Source organism: Agelaius phoeniceus, unplaced genomic scaffold (assembly GCF_051311805.1).
Source record: "Agelaius phoeniceus isolate bAgePho1 unplaced genomic scaffold, bAgePho1.hap1 Scaffold_115, whole genome shotgun sequence".
NCBI lineage: Eukaryota > Metazoa > Chordata > Aves > Passeriformes > Icteridae > Agelaius > Agelaius phoeniceus.
In genome coordinates this window covers 1,206,921-1,228,148 of record NW_027509878.1, presented here as the reverse complement: position 1 = coordinate 1,228,148, position 21,228 = coordinate 1,206,921, and the positions used below count along the sequence as shown (strand labels likewise).

The 21,228-nt window shown below is 50.2% G+C and overlaps 1 protein-coding gene across 1 annotated transcript; it reads right to left on the bottom strand.

The window, feature by feature from the left end:
* Positions 1–12,598: 12,598 nt before the first annotated feature.
* On the bottom strand, positions 12,599–13,186 carry LOC143693052 (olfactory receptor 14J1-like). Its single transcript, XM_077173100.1, has one exon. The coding sequence runs from the start codon at positions 13,184–13,186 to the stop codon at positions 12,599–12,601; it is 588 nt and encodes a 195-aa protein (XP_077029215.1).
* Positions 13,187–21,228: the final 8,042 nt, after the last annotated feature.

The window sequence follows — 21,228 nt, the reverse complement described above, 5'->3', positions numbered from 1 at the left end:
AGAGCAGGGAGGGGGCCCAGGACATTTGTCAGCGCCAGCCTCTGTGCCCATGTGTTGGCAGCCCTGGCTGCTGAGCCCAGCTTTGGCCTGGGCTGAGTTTGGCTGTGGCCCAGCTCCATCCTCCTGCGGGGCTCAGGGCCTGTTCCCGGCCATGGCCAGCCCTGGCTGCCTCTCTGCTGGCCCAGAGGCCGGCAGAGCCCGGGGCAGGGCTGTCTGTGCAGCCCCACAGGTGCCAGGGGCTCTGCAGGAGCTGGCAGAGGCTGCCCAGCAGGGAGGCCATGGGGCACAGAGCCCCAAGGCTGCTGTGGGCCCCACGGCACAGGGGCCGTTCCCAGCCGCAATGCTCCTGGCCTGGGCTGGGCCTGCACAGGGGCTGCGCCACCATGGCTGGGCCAGCACAGGGCCACAAAGGGGCCACGCAGCCGCTCACGGGGCTGACAGCAAGGCCAGGCACACACAAGCAATTGCTGAGCATGGCCTGCGCTGGCCAGGCCTGACTGTGCCAAAGGCAGAGCTCAGCTGCCCTTGGGGGCTGCAGCAACACTCCAGAGCCCAAAGAGCCTCCGTGGCTGTGCTGGAGACCAAGGCTGCAGGAGGGAAATGCAGGGCTGCTGCTGGATGGGGAGGCCATTGAATTCCAGCACACACCTCAGCTCTCTGATGATCCCGGCACCATGCTGGGCCCTGTTTCAGACTGGAGCAGAGCAGATGTTGATGGGACAGGAGCCCTGCGGGGCTGTCAGGGACCTGCAGCTTGCAAGGTGCTCTGCTCTCCCTCAGGTGCTCTGGGAGAGATCCAATCCCAGCTGGGCACCTCAGGGCACAAGCGGCACTGCCTGTTCATGGGCACACAGCTGATGTCTGCCTGGAAAGGGGCACACGTTTTAATACCTGTTAGTTTCATAATATACAAGCAAATCTTTATTATCTGGGTCATTTGAGTCCTTTTAAGAAATGGCAATATTTTCCCATCAGGAACAGGAATTTCCTGGATCTACTGGATTCTTCTAATAATGGCAGAAGATAAAATACTGATCTTCCCCTCTACTTGTGTCACCAATATTCAGTCTAATATTTCCTCTTGCTCTTCATTCATGTGTTTTCAGCTCTCTTGTTTAAATGGCCATGTCCAAGGGCATCTCTTCACTAGGCTCTCTGGAACTTTATTCTTCCCATTCCTTCCAGATTTTCTCCTCCAGATGCTCTCTGGTCCTTCAAGTGCCTCTCAACTGACTGGTTTCATCCTTTGACCTGCAGGGAGTTGCCTAGTCTTTCTTAAATTCAAATAAATATCACATTAGTCAACATCTTAATTGTGTTTATATCTATCACTGAATTACCTTTTCTTATGTCTTTGTCTAAAACTGTTCCTGTACAGAAATTCCTGGTGGATGGGGGACATTTCAGATGCTGCTGGGACATCCCAGAGAGCTGAGGGAAGAGCTGTGATGGCTATTAAACTGTTCAAATTTTCAATTTGTGTTTGTTGGCAAGAAACCTTTCTGTGCCTCTGAGTGTCACCAATCCCTGAGCCCAAGAACACAAACCTGATGAGTTGTGGTTCCCATTGCAGGGGCTGTACTTGGACCTTGGCTCTGACCAGGAGAGCTCTTCACCCCCTTTCTCTCTTCCTCCTCTGGGCATGGAGGGAGCTCCTGACTTCAGCCTGTGACTCGTGTGTGCAAAGAGCAAATCTGGGCAGAATTGGGGCGGGGAGGGTTTGGGGGGACCTTGGGATCTGTGCTGGGCACAGAAGGTGTTTTCTATTGCTCTGAGACTGTCTGCTGTGCAAAGTGGATTTAATATCCAGCAGAGGAATGACTTTTGCATTTGATGGAGCTGTGCCTTCCCTTGGCTTTGCTGGCTGACAAGAAATGAACATCCCTCTGTGTCTCGGGCAGCTCCTTCTGCAAGGAAAGCAGGTGGGAGTTGGAGCCAAGGAGCTGAAAGCTGCAGGTGCAGCCTGGGCTGGAGGGAGCTCAGATTTGCACAAGGCTGCTCTGAGTGCCAGGGCTTGGATGGGGGAAATGGTGGGGTGGGGGTAGGGACAGAGTCTGATTGATTGTCAGCCATGAAGGGTCTTGATATTCATATCCATTCAAACTGCATGAGGATGTACTTGGATTCAGTGTCAATTGGAGATTGCACATATCATTTAATTAACAGGGAAAAAAAAACCTAAACAGGACCTAAAAAATGTTTTCTCACTGTCTTTTTAAAAAGAATCTATTCAGTTTGAATACACTACTGAAATCTGTCTAATTAACCACAAAAGATTTGAAAATTAAAATCAAATGATTCCCAGAGGCTTGGCTTGTTCAGGTGTTCTGAATGTTAATGAGCCCTGGGACACTGAATTCCTGCACTGAAGAGCTGAAGGCTGAACAAGCCTCTGGAGCAGGGAAATTCAGCAGCAGCCTCCAAGTTGCTGAGGATGTCAGCAGCCCCCAGTGAGGCCATCCCTGCCCAGAGAGCGTGGGGGAATGGGCAGACAAGGAGAGCGTCCCTGGGGCTGGGGCAGCACAACTCAGAGGCACCAGCGGCTCCAGCTGGGCAATGGAGTGTGGAATGTGGCTGGGAAAGCCCTGCCTGGGCTGGGCCAAGCAGCACACACAAGCCCTGACCCCCATCCCCCAAACAACTCTCTCAAGGAGACATTTAAAAGGAATTACAGTTGTTTGTGTCATCTGAGTTGGACTCCCTGGAGAAATACCAACAAGAGATTCTCAGGAGTTGAAAACAACCAAACAGCCTTTACTGGCAGCTTTAGAAAATCACAGAAATTTTGGCAAAATGTTTATTATGACATTGTAGTGGTTTTGGTTTGTTAATTTAATATTGTTTTAATTTTGAGATTTCCTAATTAATTTATTGATGAATGTTATGAGTTTTAGTGTCGGTTAATTATTTATGCATTTATTTTATTGTGAGATTGGATTACGAGAAAGGTAAAGTATGCTGAAAATTTTAAAAGGGTATAAAGAAAAATTTTATCAAAAAGAAATTAAAAAGAGAAAGGTAGTAAGAATTAAAATAAGCTTTTTATATCACTTTTTTTTCCTCTACCACATTTTCTATTTACTGACAATCTAAATAAAGTAAACTTACATTTTCTAGTTAGTTTAATATTTCTAGAATAATCTTTTTTTAGTTTACTTAGGGAGAGAAGTCTTTCTTGTTAAGGTTATGGAGATTTTTTTTCCACGACAAAAAAATAGGTTTTTTGTGGTTCTTAATTTTGTGACGGATATCGGTTATCTGGGGAACATTGTCATTATGAAATTGTTTTTATTGCTACAAGCTGTTTTACAGCTTATTGATTTGCCATGTCAACTTATGAGGTATTGTTTTAAAGATGACTTCTTTAAAAGTTTTTATTTTTTACTTTCAAAATTATTTTTATCTCTGGAAATGGAGATCTTCTCTTGGGGATACTGAATTACTTATTTTCTTTTTCCCCTTTTAAACTTTTGATGAAATTACAGTAATTTTATCATTTGTTTATTTTAGTATGGAGGTTTTTGTTTGATATTAATTTGATTTTTTTTAAGAGTGTTTTTGTGTTATAAAGAAAAAGAGATTTTCTTTATACCTTATAAGAGGATTTTAGTTTTAAGATTAAGGTTATTTTTTGTCTTTTTTTTTTGGGATTTAATTTCTTCTTTACTTACTTTGATGGTTTTATGTTTTTTAATAGGCTTACATTTTGTTTTTCTTTTACTCGAGGGAGGATTGAAGTATTGAAAGGGTTAACACCTGTCCCGCTGGTAACTTGTGGTGGAAGTTGTGGTTGGGTTGTGTTAGGATTGGTTTTATGGTTGGTTTTGGGGTTTTTGTGTTTAATTTTAGTTGTAGGGTTTTTTTGTATGGGTTGTAAGTTGTAGGAGTTTTTAGTTTTAGTTGTGTTGGATGGAGGGGACTTGGTAATATTTTAATAGCTGTGGCTGGCTTTGTTCTGGTTGGGGTTTTGTAGCCTCTTTTGTTTTCCTGTTTGGGAGTTGTTGGGGTTTGGTTTAGTCAGAATGGGGCTGATGGGGAGGGGGGGCAGCCTGGGGAGGAGGGAAGGGGCTCAGCCCATGGCAGGGTTGCTTGGTTTGGTTTGGTTTGGTTTGGTTTGGTTTGGTTTGGTTGAGATGGGGGCCAAGGCCAGGGCCTGCTGCTTCTTTGTTGACTGGAAAGAAAGAGGAGGTTCCTGTGTTTTTCCATCTTTAACATTTGTGTTTCACAGAGGCGTGTTCAGTATCTCAGTGGTTTAACAGATTGTCAGTGACACAAAAAGTTTTACATTTCTTTTAAAAATTCTTGTCATGTATTACGACAGATATTCAATCAACAAAAAACACTTTTCAAAGCATTGACTTTGCCCATTCAACTTCACAAACTCTAAGCCTGTTCAATTCAAAGTTAATCAACATTTGCAGGAGCACAGAAACAGAAGAAGAAGACGCAGAAAGAGAAAAACACAAAAAAGATTTAGAGAAGCACACACACAGGTACCAACTCCTGGATTCCAGCACTGTTCAGATGGAAATTCCAAGAGGAGGTAGGGTCAAGATGTGTGCTTGCCTTGTGGTCAGCCTTCAATACCCCTTGGTCTCCCTGGGCCCTTCCCCCAGGTGGGACTTGGGCTCATTTGGTCCCTCAGAAGCTGGGCTGGGGGCTGCAGAGGTGGCTGTGGAGCATTGCCTGTGCTGTGCCAGGGACTGGCAGCCACTGCTGGGCTGGGATAGAGGCTCTGGGGGGATTGGGGTTCCAGGGCAGGGCTGGGCTGGGCTTCCAGGGCAGGGCAAAGCTGGACCTGCCCCTTCCTCCCCCCCGCACACAAAATGTTTCCAGCCAACAATCTCCTCCAGTCTGTCACAACAGGGAATGTGGGAAGTGGAACCCCAATTCTGGCCATGGGCACCTGGCTGAGAAGGACAGTTCTTTTCCATAGGAAGGAAAGTATGGAGCCCCAGTGTTTCAGCAGCAGAGAGGAGACCCTCAACATGTTAAGGTCAGCTGGACCAGTCAGGCAGCCCCCGGGATGCCAAACAAGCCACACCTGTGCTGTGTTCTCCTGGTTCCATTGGGCCCTGCAGTGTCACAATGGTCTCTGAGGTTCCACAGACCCCACAATGTCACAATGGTCCCCTTGGTCCTATGGATCCCCGCAGTGTCACTATGGTGCCCTTGGTTCCATGAGGCCCCATGGAACACAATGGGTCCCTTGGTTCCATGGTGCCACACAGTGTCAGAATGCTCTACTTGGTTCCATGGGACCTCATTGTGTCACAATGGTCTCACTGATTCCATGAGGCCTCACAGTGTCAGAACATACTCTTGGTTTCCCAAGGCCCCAAAGGCTCACAAGGGTCTTCGTGATTCCATGACTCCCTTCAATGTCACAATGGTCACCTTGGTTCCATGGTGCCCCACAATGTCACAGTGGTCCCTTGTCTAACAGGGCCCCACAGTGTCACAATGGTCCCTTGGTCTCACAGGGCCCCACAGTGTCACAATGGTCCCTTGGGCTCACAGGGCCCCACAGTGTCACAATGGTCCCTTGGTTCCATGGGCCCTGTGCTGCTGCATTCCCCCCTCCCCTTCTCAGGCCGCCCTGCCAGCTGAGAAATGCTCCTTGGGGCTCGGCCTTGGCCAACAGCCCCTGGGCTCAGCTCCTCTGCAGCTCATCACAAACACTGTCTGCTCCAGGCACTGCTGCTGCCCAACCAGCTCCTGCTTTCTCTAGGAGCAGCCCTGGGAACTGGTTTTGTTCCCTCAGTGGCACAACATCCCTGTTCTCACACTGCCAAAGAAAGCTGTTGGTGCCAAGTGTGGCCAGGATGAACCATTGCTGGGACTGAAGCCCCTCTCTTGGGGCCCTGCAAACAGCACTCCAAAAGGAGCCCTTGGAGCTCTCCTGGGCCAGCGACTCCCTCTGAGTGGGGCCTCTCCCAGCCGGGAACTCTCCCGTTTGCTGCACTCGGGGATCCCCAACAACGACGGAGCCTGGGCCGATCCCCCCACTCCTCCAGGCTCAACCCTTCACCTGCTGGGGAGATGCCAAAGGATCCACAGGGAGCATTTCCTTCCCTCAGGGGAATTTCTCCCAGGTGCCTTGCACTGACTCTTTGTGTCTGTGTGCACACAGGAGTGCCCGTGCTGGGGAAATGTGGCAGAAATGCTGCTCTCTGAGGGCTTTGAGTGCCTTGTATGGCTGAGTCAGTCAGGCCTGTACGAAATGTTCAGTCATGAGGTATGAGCTAAGTTAAATGCTCCTGAGAGTTGTTCTTTTGCTAAGTTGTTATTTTAATGTAAGTTATTAGGCTAAGTTAAATACTGTTAAGTGTTATTCCTCTGTTAAATTGCAAAGTCATAGGTTATAAGTTAGGTTAAATACTGTTAGCTGCTCTTTTTGCCTAAATTGTGACATTTAAGCTATCAGTTACGGTAAAGTCCTGTTAAGTTTGAGCTCTGTTAAACCTTTGGCCTGTATTCCTTTTATCCTTCCCCTCACTGTCCTTGTGTCACACACCCACACACAGGGACAGTTCTCAGTTCATTTCTGGTTTGATTGTCCGGATTTGGTTTGGTTTTGTTGTTGCTTTGTTTCCTTGGTGTGCCTGAAGTGTCCAGTCAGGAGCAGAGTGACTCTTGCCAAGGAACTTTGTGGGGCTGTTGCTTAATATTCAATCTGGTTTTTGCTGATCCCTTGCTGGGGATTTTTTCAGCGCTCTCAAGGCCTCGTTGGTACCAGGGTGAAGGAGCCCTGGCCCAGGCTCTGGCCCTGGGGGACACGGGGACGCTGCCGGGGGGTCCCTGTCCCCCTGTGCCACCCCCAGGGCCCCGGCCCCCCGTCCCCGTGTCAGGCTCTGGGGTCGATCTCGTGGAACATCCTCTGGGGGAGGCTGCGGCGCCGGGAGCGGGGGGACCCGGGGGGACAGGGGACCCCGCTGTGCACGAGCAGGGTTGGACTGCTCTGGGGGGAACTGTGAGGGGGGCCGGGGCAGAGTGACCTCCCCAGTGACCTCACACAGCCCCTGGGATGTCACACAGCAACCTGTGATGTCACACTGCCCCTGTGATGTCACAGAGCCCCTGTGATGTCACACACCCCTCTCTGTGATGTCACACAGGCCCCTGTGATGTCAGAGCTCACTCTGGGACATCACACAGCACCCTTGTGATGTCACGGAGCAAACTCTGGGATTTCACCCTGGAATGTCATGCAGCTGCACTGTGATGTCACAAAAGACCCTGGGATGTCAGAAAGCCACCATTTGATGTCAGAATCTGTTCTGTGATGTCACAGCCCTCTCTGTGATGTTACACAGACAGGCAGTGATGTCACAATCCACTCTCTGATGTCACAGAGCCACCCTCTATGATGGCAAGATCTGCTCTATGGCCTCACATTGTGATGTCACAGACAGTTGTGTGATGTCACAACCCCCTAAGTGATGCCACAAAACCCTCTCTGTGATGTCATACTGACACTCTGTAATGTCACAGCACACACTTTGACCTCACATCCCACTCTATGATGTCATACAGCCATGCCATGATGTCACAGCCTGCTCTGTGATGTCACAGAATCCCCTCTATGTAGCTGCTCAATGACCTCACACAACAAACTCTGCCATGTCATAGCCCAATCTGTGACCTCACACAGCCCACTCTGTGCTGTCACACAGCCCCTTGCTGACATCACAGCTGCTCTGCGCCTCCATGACACAGCCACAGAGGTGCCCTCTCAGGCTTTGGTGCTCTTTTCATCAGTCAGTACCCCAGACAGGGCTCAAAAATTTCTCAGGAACTCAAACTTAAATTGAGACACTGAAGTTTCTTGTACTTTAAATAGATTCCTGGGAGGCACAAGAGTGACAAAGTGTCCCCAGGTTCCAGGTAGAGCAGAACACTGGAGGCAGTGATGACAGCTGGGGACAAGCAAGGGAAAGGTGTCCCTTCTTGGCCCCTGCACGCTCAGCCAGGCTGAGATGGACACTGATGGTTTCTGGGCCAGGCTCTCTGAGCCCAGCCCAGCTCCCTGCAAGCTCTGCCAGCTGCCCTGAGCTCTGGGCAGCACCAAGGGCCTCTCTGAGCCCAGCCCAGCCCAGCCGGCTCTGGCCCCACAGCTCTGCTCAGCCCAGGCTGCTCTGGGCACTGGCCCCACGGCCTCAGCCCCTGCCAAGGGCACAGCAGCAGCTGCAGCTGCCACAGGACTCAGCCCCAGCCATGGGGGAAGGTGCTGGGCCAAGGCCAAAGGAGGCTCCCTGGCTGCCCTGCTCCCCTCAGCCTGAGGTGCTGAGAGCTCTGCAGCCCCTGCTGCCATCCCATCTGCCCAGGGCAGCACCAGAGCCCCGGCCTTGGGGCCCTCAAGAGCTGCTCCTGCTCCAGGCCCAGGGCCCATGCCAAAGCTGGGACAGCAGCCACAAAGCTGTGCCCATTTCTGTTCATTGCTGCTCTGATGGGGATGGATCCTCAGCCACTTGGAGGTTGTTGATGGATTTTATTACTCCAGAGGCCTCTTCTTTCTTGAGCTCTTCAGTTCAGGAATTCACTGAAAAAGGCTCATAAACATTTGTTCTAAAGACCCAAACAAGAAAAGCCCCATTGAATAATTTTAGTTTTCAATACTTCTGTGGTTAATTAGACACATTTCAGAAGTGTATTCATAGTGAATCTGCTATATTGAAAAAAAAAGCAGAGAGAACTGTTTTGTCCTGTTTTTTTTCTGTGTTTATAGTTTGGTATCAGCAATTTTCAATTGATACTGACCCCCAGCAACATCTAATGCAGTATGAATAGATAAGATCAGGACCCTTCATGGCTGACAATCAATCACACTTTGTCCCCACCCTCTCCCCACCATTTCCCTCATCCAACCCCTGGCACTCCTATGGATCAGGAATGGTGTGGCCAGCAGGACCATCACACTAGGATCTTTTCTCCTGAGAAGCTGGGAAGCTTCAGCTTTTCCATGTTTTGCTACTTTGAAATGCGATTTGGAGAAGTGTTTACCCCCCAGGTGAAATTGTACCTACTTGATGACCAATCACACATCCAGCCCATTTGGGACTCTGGTCAGTCACAAGATTTTATCATCATTCCATTCCTTTACTTCCTAGCCTTTGGATGAAATCCTTTCTTCTATTCTTTTAGTATGGTTTTAATATAGCATTTTCTTTTAATATAATATATATCATAAAATAATAAATCAGCCTTATGAAACATGGAGTCAAGATTCTCATCTCTTTCCTCGTCCTGGGACCCCTGCAAACACCACCACAGAGGACCAGGGCAGTGATTCTTCCCCTGTGCTGGGCACTGGTTGGGCAGCACCTCGAGTGCTGTGTCCAGTTCTGGGCCCCCCAATTTAGGAAGGACATGGAGGGGCTGGAGCGTGTCCAGAGAAGGGCAACAAGGCTGGGGAGGGGTCTGGAACACAAGTCCTGTGAGGGAGCTGGGGTTGTTTATCCTGGAGCAGGGGAGGCTCAGGGGAGACCTCATCACTCTCTACAACTCCCTGACAGGAGGGTGCAGCCAGGTGGGGGTCAGGCTCTTTTCCCAGGGAACAGTGACAGGACAAGAGGACACAGCCTTCAGCTGCACCAGGGGATTTTTAGGCTGGACATTAGGAAATATTTTCCACACAGAGGGTGATTGGGCATTGGAATGGGCTGCCCAGGGAGGTGGGTGAGTCACCATCCCTGGAAGTGTTTAAGGAAAGACTGGATGTGGCACTCAGTGCCATGGTCTGGGTGACAAGGTGGTATTGGGTCCCAGGTTGGACTTGATGCTCTCCAAGTTCATTTCCAGCCTGGTTGATTCTCTGATGATTGTGACACTGCCGGGCCCTGGGGAAGCAAGGGGCCATTGTGACACTGCGGGGCCTGGTGGCACTAAGAGGACCATGGTGACACTGTGTACGACATGGCAGCACAGAGCCAAGGGGCCAGGGTGACACTGTGGGGCTGAATGGAAGCAAGGAGTCCATGGTGACAGTCTGGGTCCTGCTGGAATCACAGAGGCCACTGTAACCCTGTGGGGCCTTGTGGAACCATGCAGAGCATTGTGACAGAGCAGGACCTGGTGTCACGATGGGGCCATTGTGACACTGCAGGGCCCCATGGAACCAAGGGGCCAGGGCTGCTCCTTAGGGACTCCTGGAATGAAGGAAACATGTTTGACAGCGTGGTGGCCCTTGGGACCAGGAGGCCACTGTGACACTGTGGAACCAAGGAGAGCATTGCTGCACTGCCAGACCTCATGGAAACAAGGATCCATTGTGACACTGCAGGGCCCAAGGATCCAAGGGACTTTGTGACACCAAGGGATCCCATGGAAGCAAAGCGACATTGTGACACTGGGAGGCCTCATGGATCATGGAGACCATTGGGACACTCTGGGATCTCATGGAACCCTGGTGACACCAAGTTGTCTGGGAGTGTGCATATTCTGGACGGTAGGAGGGCTCTGCCCAGGGCCCTGCAAAGGCTGGATCCAGGGCCCAAATCCAACAAGGTGAGGTTTAACAAGTCCAAGTGCCTGGTCCTGCACTTTGGCCACAACCCCTGCGGCACTACAGGCTGAGGACAGAGTGGCTGGAGAGCAGCCAGGCAGAAAGGGACCTGCAGGGACTGATGGACAGCAGGCTGGACATGAGGCAGCAGTGCCCAGGTGGCCAAGAAGGCCAATGGCTCCTGGCCTGGATCAGGAATGGTGTGGCCAGCAGGAGCAGGGCAGGAATTCTTCCCCTGTGCTGGGGACTGCTTGAGCAGCACCTCAAGTGCTGTGTCCAGTTCTGGGCACCCCAATTTAGGAAGGACATGGGGGGGCTGGAGCGTGTCCAGAGAAGGGCAACAAGGCTGGGGAGGGGTCTGGAGCACAAGTCCTGTGAGGAGCGGCTGAGGGAGCTGGGGTTGTTTATCCTGGAGAAGAGGAGGCTCAGGGGACAGAAAGCAGTGTCAGGGCACAGGTTGGACTTGATGATCTCCAAGGTCTTTTCCAGCCTTGCTGATTCTGGGATTCTCTGAAACCACCCTTGGAGCAGCTGCAGGATGAGCCCTGGGCCTCCTCTTCAGCAGCTGCAGCAGCCCAGGTCCCTCAGCTTCTCCTGGCAGCCCCAAAGCCCATCCTGCCAGTCCTGCAGAGCCTCTGCAGCTCCTCCTCATTGCCCAGAACAGGGAGCCCCAGAGCCAGACACAGCAGCCCAGATGTGCCCCCCTGGCCTGGGGTGCCTCTGGAAAGGGAGCAGCACCAGGCACTGCAGGAGCCTGCAGACAATTCCTGCAGCACTTGTAGGATGATCCTACTGCCCAAGGGACGTTCCCATGGGGCCAAGTCAGGAACTGCAATGGGGAGTGGGGCCAGAGAGGAAAGGGCAAACAGGGATGGGCTGTTTGCAGGGCAGGGAACAGGGCTGGGCAATGGGAAGAAATTTGTACCAGGAAGAGGAAAGAAAGCAAAGGTGAAGCAAAGGAAATGGTCAGGGCAGTTTGGGGGTGGCTGCCAGGCAGCCCTGGCTCTGAGCAGCAGCGTCTGCAGTGGCACAGGAAACTCCCAGCAGATGGGAACAAACTTTCTGGCTGAGTGCAGAGGCCAGGACAAAGCTGAGTGGTTTCCCTGGTGTCCCGCAGGCCTTGCTGGCCCCAGGGGCTGATGGCATTTGTGCTCCCTCAGGTTCATGTCCCCACAGCAACAGCACGGGGGTGCTGCCCCTGCTGTGTGCAATGCAAACAGGGGCTGCTGAGGCAGTGCTGCCGTGTGTGTGCCTGCAAGGATGGGGCACCTGTGTGAGCTGGGGGAGAGGCCAGGGCTGCAGAGGGGGGATGTTGTTGGCAGCTGCATGAGGACGCTCTGGGACGCTGCCCTGGGCTGTGCAGCGCACTGGGCATGGATCAGCCCCTGCTCTGCTGCTCCTTCCCGTCTGCCCCAGGGCCCTTGCAGAGCCCCAGCCATGCTGTTTGCCCCCAGCCTGCCCACGGCCAGCCTGGGGCTGCTCACGGGGGTTTCTGTGCTGAGCATTGGCCTGGCCGTGTTCTTGAGAGAGCCTGGGCAAGGAGCCTGGAGCCCCCAGGGCCTGGCCTGAGGCGTCAGCGCTGCCCCAGCAGTGCCCATGGCCTGTCCCTGCTGCAGCCCCGGCACTGCCACCCCCAGGGCTGTGCCCGGCCCCGAGAGCACTCAGGCCCTGCAGCAACACCAGGGCCACCAGGGCAGCGGGGCAGGGCCACGGCAGCAGCACTGGCAACACCAAGTGCTGCTGCTGCTGCTGCTGCTGGGCACAGCTGCTGGGCCAGCACTGATCTGCCCCAGCTCTGCACACAGACATTGCTGCTGCAGCCCCAGAGAAGGCAACAAAAGGGCATCTCTGCAGAAAACTCTGCTGGGACATCCTTTATCTCTTTTAAATCCACCAAGAGTGCAGCCCATTATTGCCACAGTCTGTGGCCACAGGCAATGTGAAGAGAAACAAACCAAAAAATGCCACAAACCATGACATTTCTTTGGCGACAATATTAAGTAAAACGAAGCAAAAGAACATCCAAGATGAAACCAACAAGAAGATTCAAAGATGACTTTTATTGCAAGTGATTTGCAGAAATTGGCCAGCAGTTTAATGTTCCTGAAAGCATCCAGTCATCAGTCTCCACACTGCAGCCTTGAGCTCCTGGTTCCTCAGGCTGTAGATGAGGGGGTTCAGGGCTGGAGGCACCACCGAGTACAGAAGTGACAGGGCCAGATCCAGGGATGGGGAGGACATGGAGGGGGGCTTCATGTAGGCAAAAAAGCCAGTGCTGATGAACAGGGTGACCACGGCCAGGTGAGGGAGGCAGGTGGAAAAGGCTTTGTGCCGTCCCTGCTCAGAGGGGATCCTCAGCACAGCCCTGAAGATCTGCACATAGGAGAAAACTATGAACACAAAACAGCCAAAAAATAAACAGGAACCTACAGTAAGAAGCCCCAGTTCCCTGATGTAGGAGTGTGAGCAGGAGAGCTTGAGGATCTGTGGGATTTCACAGAAGAACTGGCCCAGGGCATTGCCATGGCACAGGGGCAGGGAAAATGTATTGGCCGTGTGCAGCAGTGAATAGAGAAAGGCACTGGCCCAGGCAGCTGCTGCCATGTGGGCACAAGCTCTGCTGCCCAGGAGGGTCCCGTAGTGCAGGGGTTTGCAGATGGACACGTAGCGGTCGTAGCACATGATGGTCAGGAGGAAATACTCTGCTGAGATGAAGAACAGTAAGAAAAAGAGCTGTGCAGCACATCCAGTGTAGGAGATGTTTCTGGTGTCCCAGAGGGAATTGTGCATGGCTTTGGGGACAGTGGTGCAGATGGAGCCCAGGTCAGCGAGGGCCAGGTTGAGCAGGAAGAAGAACATGGGCGTGTGCAGGTGGTGGCCGCAGGCTACGGCGCTGATGATGAGGCCGTTGCCCAGGAGGGCAGCCAGGGAGATGCCCAGCAAGAGGCAGAAGTGCAGGAGCTGCAGCTGCCGCATGTCTGCCAATGCCAGCAGCAGGAAGTGCCTGATGCAGCTGCTGTTGGACATTTGCTGTGCCTTGGCATGGGGATCTGTAAGAAAAGTAATCATGGAATAGTTGGGTTTGGAGAGGACTTGAAATATCCCAGCACAGGCTGGGGGCACTTTCCCCCCACTGCCTGCCCAGGGCTCTGCTGCCTGGAGCTGTCCCTGCCAGCAGCTGCTTCCCTGTGCCCAGGGCTGGGCCCTGCCAGTGCTGCCAGAGCCCAGCCCAGCCCTGGGGGCTCAGCTCTGCCCTGCAGAGCCCTCCCAGCTCAGGCACTGCCCAGGGGCAGCTCTGGCTCTGCAGGCTCTGATGGCAACGTCAGAGCAACCCTGAGTAGGCTGGAAAAGGAACACTGAGGCTTCCTCTAAAGGCTGATTTCTGTCACTGCAGAATTTATTCAGATCTAAGAGAATTTTTTTTTTCTCTACCTGAACTGAGAGATGAATATCTATGGTCCATTTCCCATCCCAGCAACCCAGAGCAGTAGATTAAAAAAGAAGATTTTCCCTTTTATTCAGGTCCTGCCTTGCTGTGCTCCCTGTATAATCTACGTGGAATTGTTCTGCAGTAAAATATCATGTAGGAGCAGTCCTGAACAATGCAGCATCCTCCCCACACAAGGAGAACACTTCCAAGCCTCACCAGCTGTCTCCTGCCACCCAGATCTTGTCCCCCAGTGCTGGGAGCAGCTGCCAGGGCTGGCTGAGAGCTGTCCCTGGCAGGCAGCAGAGTCCCTGCCCCAGCACAGCGCCCTGGGCTGCAGGACCCTGCTCTGCACGACAGCCCTGGGCACCCCTGGCTGCTCTGCACAAGAGACAAGCAGAGAATGCACTCACAGGCTCTGCAGGCATTGGCATGTTCCAGCTGCAGGAGATGGCTCCAGGAGCTGCAGCTGCACTGTCCTGCAGCCAGAGGTTCCTGTGCCAAGGGCTGGCAGTGATTGTGCCCCAGGCACTTCTCAGCCCCTTCCCAGCCCTGACTGATTGAAGCTCTCTGTGCCTCTGGGCTGTGCCCGGGCTGGCTGCAGGCAGTGCCCCAGCCCTGCTGGGCTGGCACAAAAGCTGCTCATCAAGAGAAATGTGCTTTTGAAGCTCTTCTTGGTGACCAGGAGCTGCCTCTGGGCCAGGAGCCCAGCCCAGCTCAGCAGCACAGACACAGCACAAGGACTTTAATCAGCCTCTGGGCCTTTGTGCTCAGGCCCTGGACATCAGTCCCTGAGAGGGAGCTGAAGAAACCTCTCCAGAACTCCAAGGCAGAATCCAACTCCAAACTTTCTTGGACTTTTAATGGGTCCCAGAGAGGGACACGACTGAGCAAGTGTCCCCAGGCCCCAGGCAGAGCAGAGAACTGCAGGCAGTGATGACAGGTGGGGACAAAGAGAAGCCAAGTCTTGGTGCCCTGGGGCACAGCAGGGTCTGTGCCAGCAAGGGCTGGGAGGAGACACCTTGTGCTGAGGCCCTGGGGCCTCCTGGCCCAGCCCCAGCCAGGCTGGGCACTGTCAGCCCCTTGTGCTGCCCTCAGCATCCCCCCCTAGCCCACATCCCAGTGGCCTCAAGGATCTGCTGCAAGGAGTCCCTGGGGAGCCTTGCTCAGCAATGGCCCTGGGGGCTCCTTCATGCTCCCTGCAGGGACTGCAGGTTTTTCAAAGGACTTTGGCTTTGGCTTTAGCCTTGGAGTCTCTGAGAGGTTTGTGCAATCCTGGCCTCCAATTATCTGCTGTAATCAGTCCCTGGAGAGGCTTTGTCAGTAACAACACTCAGTGGGGCTCATTAATGCTTCAAGGTGCTTCAGTTTTTAAATCTACTTGGTGTTTCATTTTTGATACAGATGCTATGAGAAAGATTGTGCAGTCACACCCTCCAATTATCTGCTGTAATTAGTCCCTGGGGAGGCTTTGTCAGTAAGGAGACTCAGTGGGGTCATTAATGCTTCAAGGTACTCAATTATTTTAAGGTACTTGGTGTTTCATTTTTGATACAGACTCTGTGAGAAGTTTGTGCAATCATGGCCCCAATTATCTGCTTTAATGAGTCCCTTGAGAGCTTTGTACTGACACTCAGTGGGGCTCATTAATGCCTTGAAATACTCAAGGTTTTTAAGGTACTTTGGATGTTCCTTTCCACTCTGAATCTCTGAGAGGTGTTTTGTCCAATTCTGGCCTCCAATTCTCTCCTCCAAGGAGCCCATGAGGAGCCTGTGTTGGAGATGGACCTCAGTGGGGCCCATTCATGCCTTGAGACACTTTGGGGTTTTCTTTTGACTTGGACTCCTGGAAAGTTTTTTTGCAATCTCCTCTCAGGCCCTGAGGTTCCAGACTCAGCTTCAAATGCACCACGGGGCTCATTAGGATCAAGCAAGTCCTGACAAACCATGGCTCTGCCTTGATTTCCTCTGGTCTGGAGCAGTTCAGCAGGAAGATTTCCTTTTACTGTTATAGAGAAATATTTCAAAGAGCTTCTAAGTAATATGTATTCCTATCTCAAAGGGTGTCTTTTATTGCTCTTTCTATTATACAAAAGGTGATTGCAGCATTCTGTGATTGATATTGATCCAGGGTCTCTCCTAAGGAGTTCTGGCCAGGTCAGTGAAGTTGTACCTTGAGAGGTGACCCCGTATGGACAACCTTGCCCCACATTCCCCAACCCCATGTGAGAAAAGATTTTCACTTTCAAAAATGTAAATGCTTTATTAAGACCATATCAAAATAAAGCAGAAGACTGAAGAAAGAAAAGAATACAGCAGCAGGAGCAAAGGATTCAGTCACTGTGTGCTCATCTACAAAATGGATGTTCTGTCTTTTACACCTCCAGCCCCTCCCAAAGTCTTGTCAATCGACTCCTCCTTCTCTGTCCAGTGCTGGAGATCACTGTCTCACCCCTTGATTGGAGGTCAGGTGCTGCCATAGGAACAAGCCAACCCTCCCAAATGCCCCAACTACTGAGGCCATCCTGTGATAGCAATGCAAGGGGGAGGGGAAGGATAACTGTACATCTACAAAACTTCTCTTAACATATATTTAATATTCACCCCTTAGTTGTGAGAGTCAACCATAGGATTACTCTTCTATAACAAACTCACCTTTCTTTTTCTATAAGTCATTTTGTTCAAACAATTGAGTCAAAATTTTTCTCTCTCTCTTGAATGAGTCATACCAGCATCAGTTGATGTGGGCAAGGACAGTGGGAACAGGAAAAAAAAGTCTCAGGTTTTCCATAGACGCACTCATTTGGAATGGACAAAGGGCATCCCAGGGGTCCAGTGTGGCTTTGACTCCCATCTACCGTGCCTGTGTGGCTGCTGCCCATAGTTGGTGCATCTTAGGGGTGAGTACAGAGGCCAACTCGGTCCTGCCCTCCAGTCCCTGTTGAATTAAAAGACAACTGAGGAATGACAGAGGTCTGGAATGGCCTTTTGTCCCTACCTTACCATGCCCATGGGGTTGCTACCCACAGCAGGGCTATGGAGCCTTCTTGGTAGCAAACAAAGCGGCCAACCCGGCCTTGCCCTCCTTCCTTTGTCTTATTTTCTTAAAGAAGCTGTCCCATTGCCTTTTACAGTCCCTTTTGTACTTCTCCTCAATAGATGCTGGTAATTCTCACCCATGAAAACAGGAAGACAGTTCTCGAGCTGGCTGGTGGAAGCTTGACTCTGCTTTTTGGGCATCTTGGTGTTTTCCTGGTTGTCTCTCAGTCTCTGCTTGAGAGTCAATCTTGTTTCACCCAGCCTGGATGTTACAGTCCACTCTTTGGGTTCTTCTCCTGGGCCTTTGACTCTGTTGCCATGAGTCCATCCCCGCTCTGCAGCTCGCACGGCCGATTCGGTGCTGAGCAGTGCCTGAAAGGGACCTTCCCACTGGGGAGTTAGAGGCTGATCTCTCCATGGCTTAATCATCACCCAATCCCCAGGATTAATATTATGGATTCTGAAATCCAGGGTGGTAGTTTGAGGAATTGCCCCTTTATGTCTTAGCCCTTCTAAGGTTTGTGCTATAGACATCACTTATTTCTTGGCATTGGCTTCCCCTTCCTCATAGGTGGCAGCCTTCTGGGGTGAGGTCAGGAAGGGAAACCCAAACATCATTTCATAGGGTGGGACACCCCCGGATCTGACCGGGGTTGGGTTCTAATTCTTAATAAGGCCAAAGGGAGACATTTTATCCATGACATTTGGGTTTCAATCATTAGCTTAACTAGAGCTCTTTCAAGAGTTTGATTCATTCTCTCTACATGACCAGAACTCTGTGGATGCCATGGAGTTTGTAATTCCCATTTTACTCCCAGGGCCTGAAAGACTCTCTGAAATATCTCTGATGTGAAATGAGTTCCCCAGTCTGAATCAATCCTGTCTGCCATCCCATATTGGGGAATGATTGATTCTGGAATTGTTTTACTCACAACATTGGCATTGGCTTTCACAGGGTGTACCACCGCTTCCCAATGAGTTACGTAATCTGCTATTACTGGCAAAAACTTCACCATTGTACCTGGGGAAGCTCAATAAAGTCTACTTGGATGTTTTGAAAGGCCTTAAGGCCAGTTCTCACCCTCCTCTGGGTGTTTTCGTCATGATTTTATTATTCACTTGTTGACAAATCACACACTGTTCAGTTATCTGCTTAGCTATTCTGAAAATTCCTGTGCATCCCCAGTTCCTTAGAAATTGATCACTCAGTGCTTGTGTACCCCAATGTGTTGTCCCATGTATGCCTTCTAGCATTTCCCTGGCCAAGGGTTTATTCAACATTTGCCTCCCATCTGCTAATCTCCACTTCCCTGCATTATCTTTCTTGGCTCATGTTTTAAGGAGTTCTTCCTCTTCTGTCCCACTGAATACAGGGACTTTTTGCATTTCTCTCATGGGGGTTGATACTATTATTAGTTTTTCTGTCCCTGATTCAGTTGCATTTTTATCTTCTAAATTGGCTAAATTGTTCCCTTGTGCCCCTTTTTGATGTTCTTCAACATATACCACCACTACTTCCGCTGGTAATTGTAAGGTTTCTAACTCTTCTAATACAAATTTTTCATGAATCAGTCCCTTTCCCTTTGAATTTAATAGCCCCCTCTCTTCCCAAATTTTTCCAAATATATGCACTGTTCCAAAAGCATATTTTTAGTCTGTATATTTTGTTCCCCTTTTCTGTGCTAATATTTCCAGAGCTCGTTTTAGGGCACACAACTCACACGCTTGGGCTGACCAGTTGGAAGGTAACTTTCCCTTTTCTATGGCCACCATTCCTTCATGCACTGTAGCGTACCCCGATACCCTGTGCCCCTTTATTACCCATGAAGATCCATCAATGTACAATCATTTTCCACCTTGGAGTGGTTGATCTGTTAGGTCCTCTCTTCCTTTAGTTTGATAGTTTATAACCTCTAGGCAATTATGTATTAGTTCCTGACTTGGTTCTCCATACAAGAACTGGGCAGGGTTGAGTTGGTTACTCACAATCAGCTCTAAGCCATTATCTATTAAGATGGCTTCATACTTTAGCACTTGGGAATCAGTGAGCCATTTCTCAGCCTTTTGGCTCAGGATACTTCTTACTGAGTTTGGGATATATATCTTCAATTTTCCCCCAAAGGGTAATTTTTTGCTTTCTGCTATGAGTTGGGCAGTCACTGCCACAGCCTGAATGCAGGTTGGCCACCCCTGGCTGACAGGATCTAGCAGTTTTGATAAATAGGCCACTGGTTTCCTGGATCCTCCCCAGTCCTGGGCTAACATTCCATGTGCTACCCCTTTTTCTATATCCACAAACAATAGAAGGGTTTGTCTAAGGCAGGAAGACTCTGTGCCAGTGCACTGACTATTTTTTGCTTTAAAGCTTCAAACTTTTGTTCATTGTCTTTTTCCCACCTCATCTCTTCTTCTGCTAACTTTTCATACAAGAACTGGATGGCCTGCGTGTATCCTTCAATCCATAGCCTACAACATCCCAACAGGCCTAAAAACCTTCTGACTTCTCTCTTAGTTTTTGGCCATGGGAGTGAGACTATCCCCGTGATTCTCTCAGGTTTCAGCCACCAGCTCCCTTGACAAATCACATGTCCTTGGTATTTTACTTCTCGCTCTACAAATAGGAGAATCCCTTTTGATACCCAAAGTCCTTGGTCCCTCAGAAAACTTAACAACACCATGGTGGATTCCCAAACTTCTTTTTCTTCCTGTCCTGAGAAAAGCAAATCATTTACATATTGGATGAGCTACATCTCAGGTTTAATGGAGAAGAGCTGTAGCACTTCTCCTAGGGTTTGACCGAAGAGGTTTGGGGATTCGCAAAACCCTTGGGGTAACCCAGTCCATTGAAGCTGTTGCTTCCTCCCAGGATCGAGGTCCTCCCATTCAAAAGCAAATATATCCCACTTTCCTCTGCCAGTGGGTATGCCCAAGAAGCATCGTTTAGGTCTATCACGCTAAACCACTGGGATGTTACTTAGAAGCGTATAGGGATTTGGCATTACCAGATATGGATTCACAGTTCTTTTTGTCACTTCTCTCACATCTTGGACAAGCCTGTAAGTCCCATCTGACTTCTTTGCTGGTAATATGGGTGTATTATGGGGGAACATTTATGGTTCTAAGGTCCTGTCCTCAAGTAGGTCCTGGATCAGCGGCCGTAGTCCTTGTCTCCCCTCCAGGGAAAGTGGGTATTGTCATACCCAAACTGGATGGTTTTCATTAACTACTTTTATTACTATAGGTTTCATGTTTAATTTACCTCAGTTTTTTGGTTTTGCTCACATCATGTCATGAATTTTCTCCTCATTTTCTTCCCTTATTGGAGAAGCTTAACTACCATTTTCCCTTTCACTGGGAGCACCCCAATGTCAAACTGCACCTGTAAATCCTGTCCTAAGAAATTTCACACTGCTTCTGGAACTAATAGAACATCCCCAATTCCTATTTTATTTGTTCCTTCAAACTTTATTTGCTTTATAACAGAGGCTTTGAAACCTTTGCATGTCTAGGTTTGAAAAGACAAGGGTCTGCTAATGAAGGCAGGAGCTGCCCCTGAAATGGAAAATGTAAAACCCCTCCCTCCAAATTGTTAAAGTTTTGAAATTAAGGGGGCTCTCAGGCACAGATATGGGAGCAGGAATAACAGTTCTTTATTGGCAAAGAAAATCAAAATAAAATGAACAATGCAGTAATACAAAACAACACTGATAGAATCAGAATATGACCTGACACACTGTGGGTCAGGGTGTTGCTAGCAGTGCAATGAAAAGAGTGGCTGCAGTCCTCCTGCAGTCTTCCTGTGACAGATGTGGTTCTGTTGGAGCAGCGATGCTGTAGAAGGGTGTAGTCTTCCTCTGAAGATCCAGTGGTGGTGTAGATGGGCCTGGTCTTCCTCTGGGAATCCAGTGGAAGGGGCAGGTGCTCCTCTGGGAATCCAGTGGAAAGACTGTTCTGGTGTCCCAAAATCTCAGATTGTATCCAGGCAGGAATGCTTGGCTCCTCCCTCTGGGGAGAGCATCTCACAATGGGAAGATGTCATTTTATCAGTCATGCAGTGACACTCAATGGCCCTTTAACAGCAGATGTCTGCCCAGAGGGAGGATTGGTTTGTGGAAGAGATAAAGAAAAACTGCCCAATTAACAGATGATAACTGGCCCACTTCTAACAGATGGGAATTGAACACACACATTACCTTGCAGTCTAGGACATTATCCATGCCTTCTTCTATTTCCATCTGCATCACAATGAAACCTTACA

Coding starts and splice junctions, on each gene's coding strand:
- LOC143693052 (XM_077173100.1), bottom strand. CDS start 13,186: ATGTGCTACGACCGCTACGTGTCCATCTGCAAACCCCTGCACTACGGG.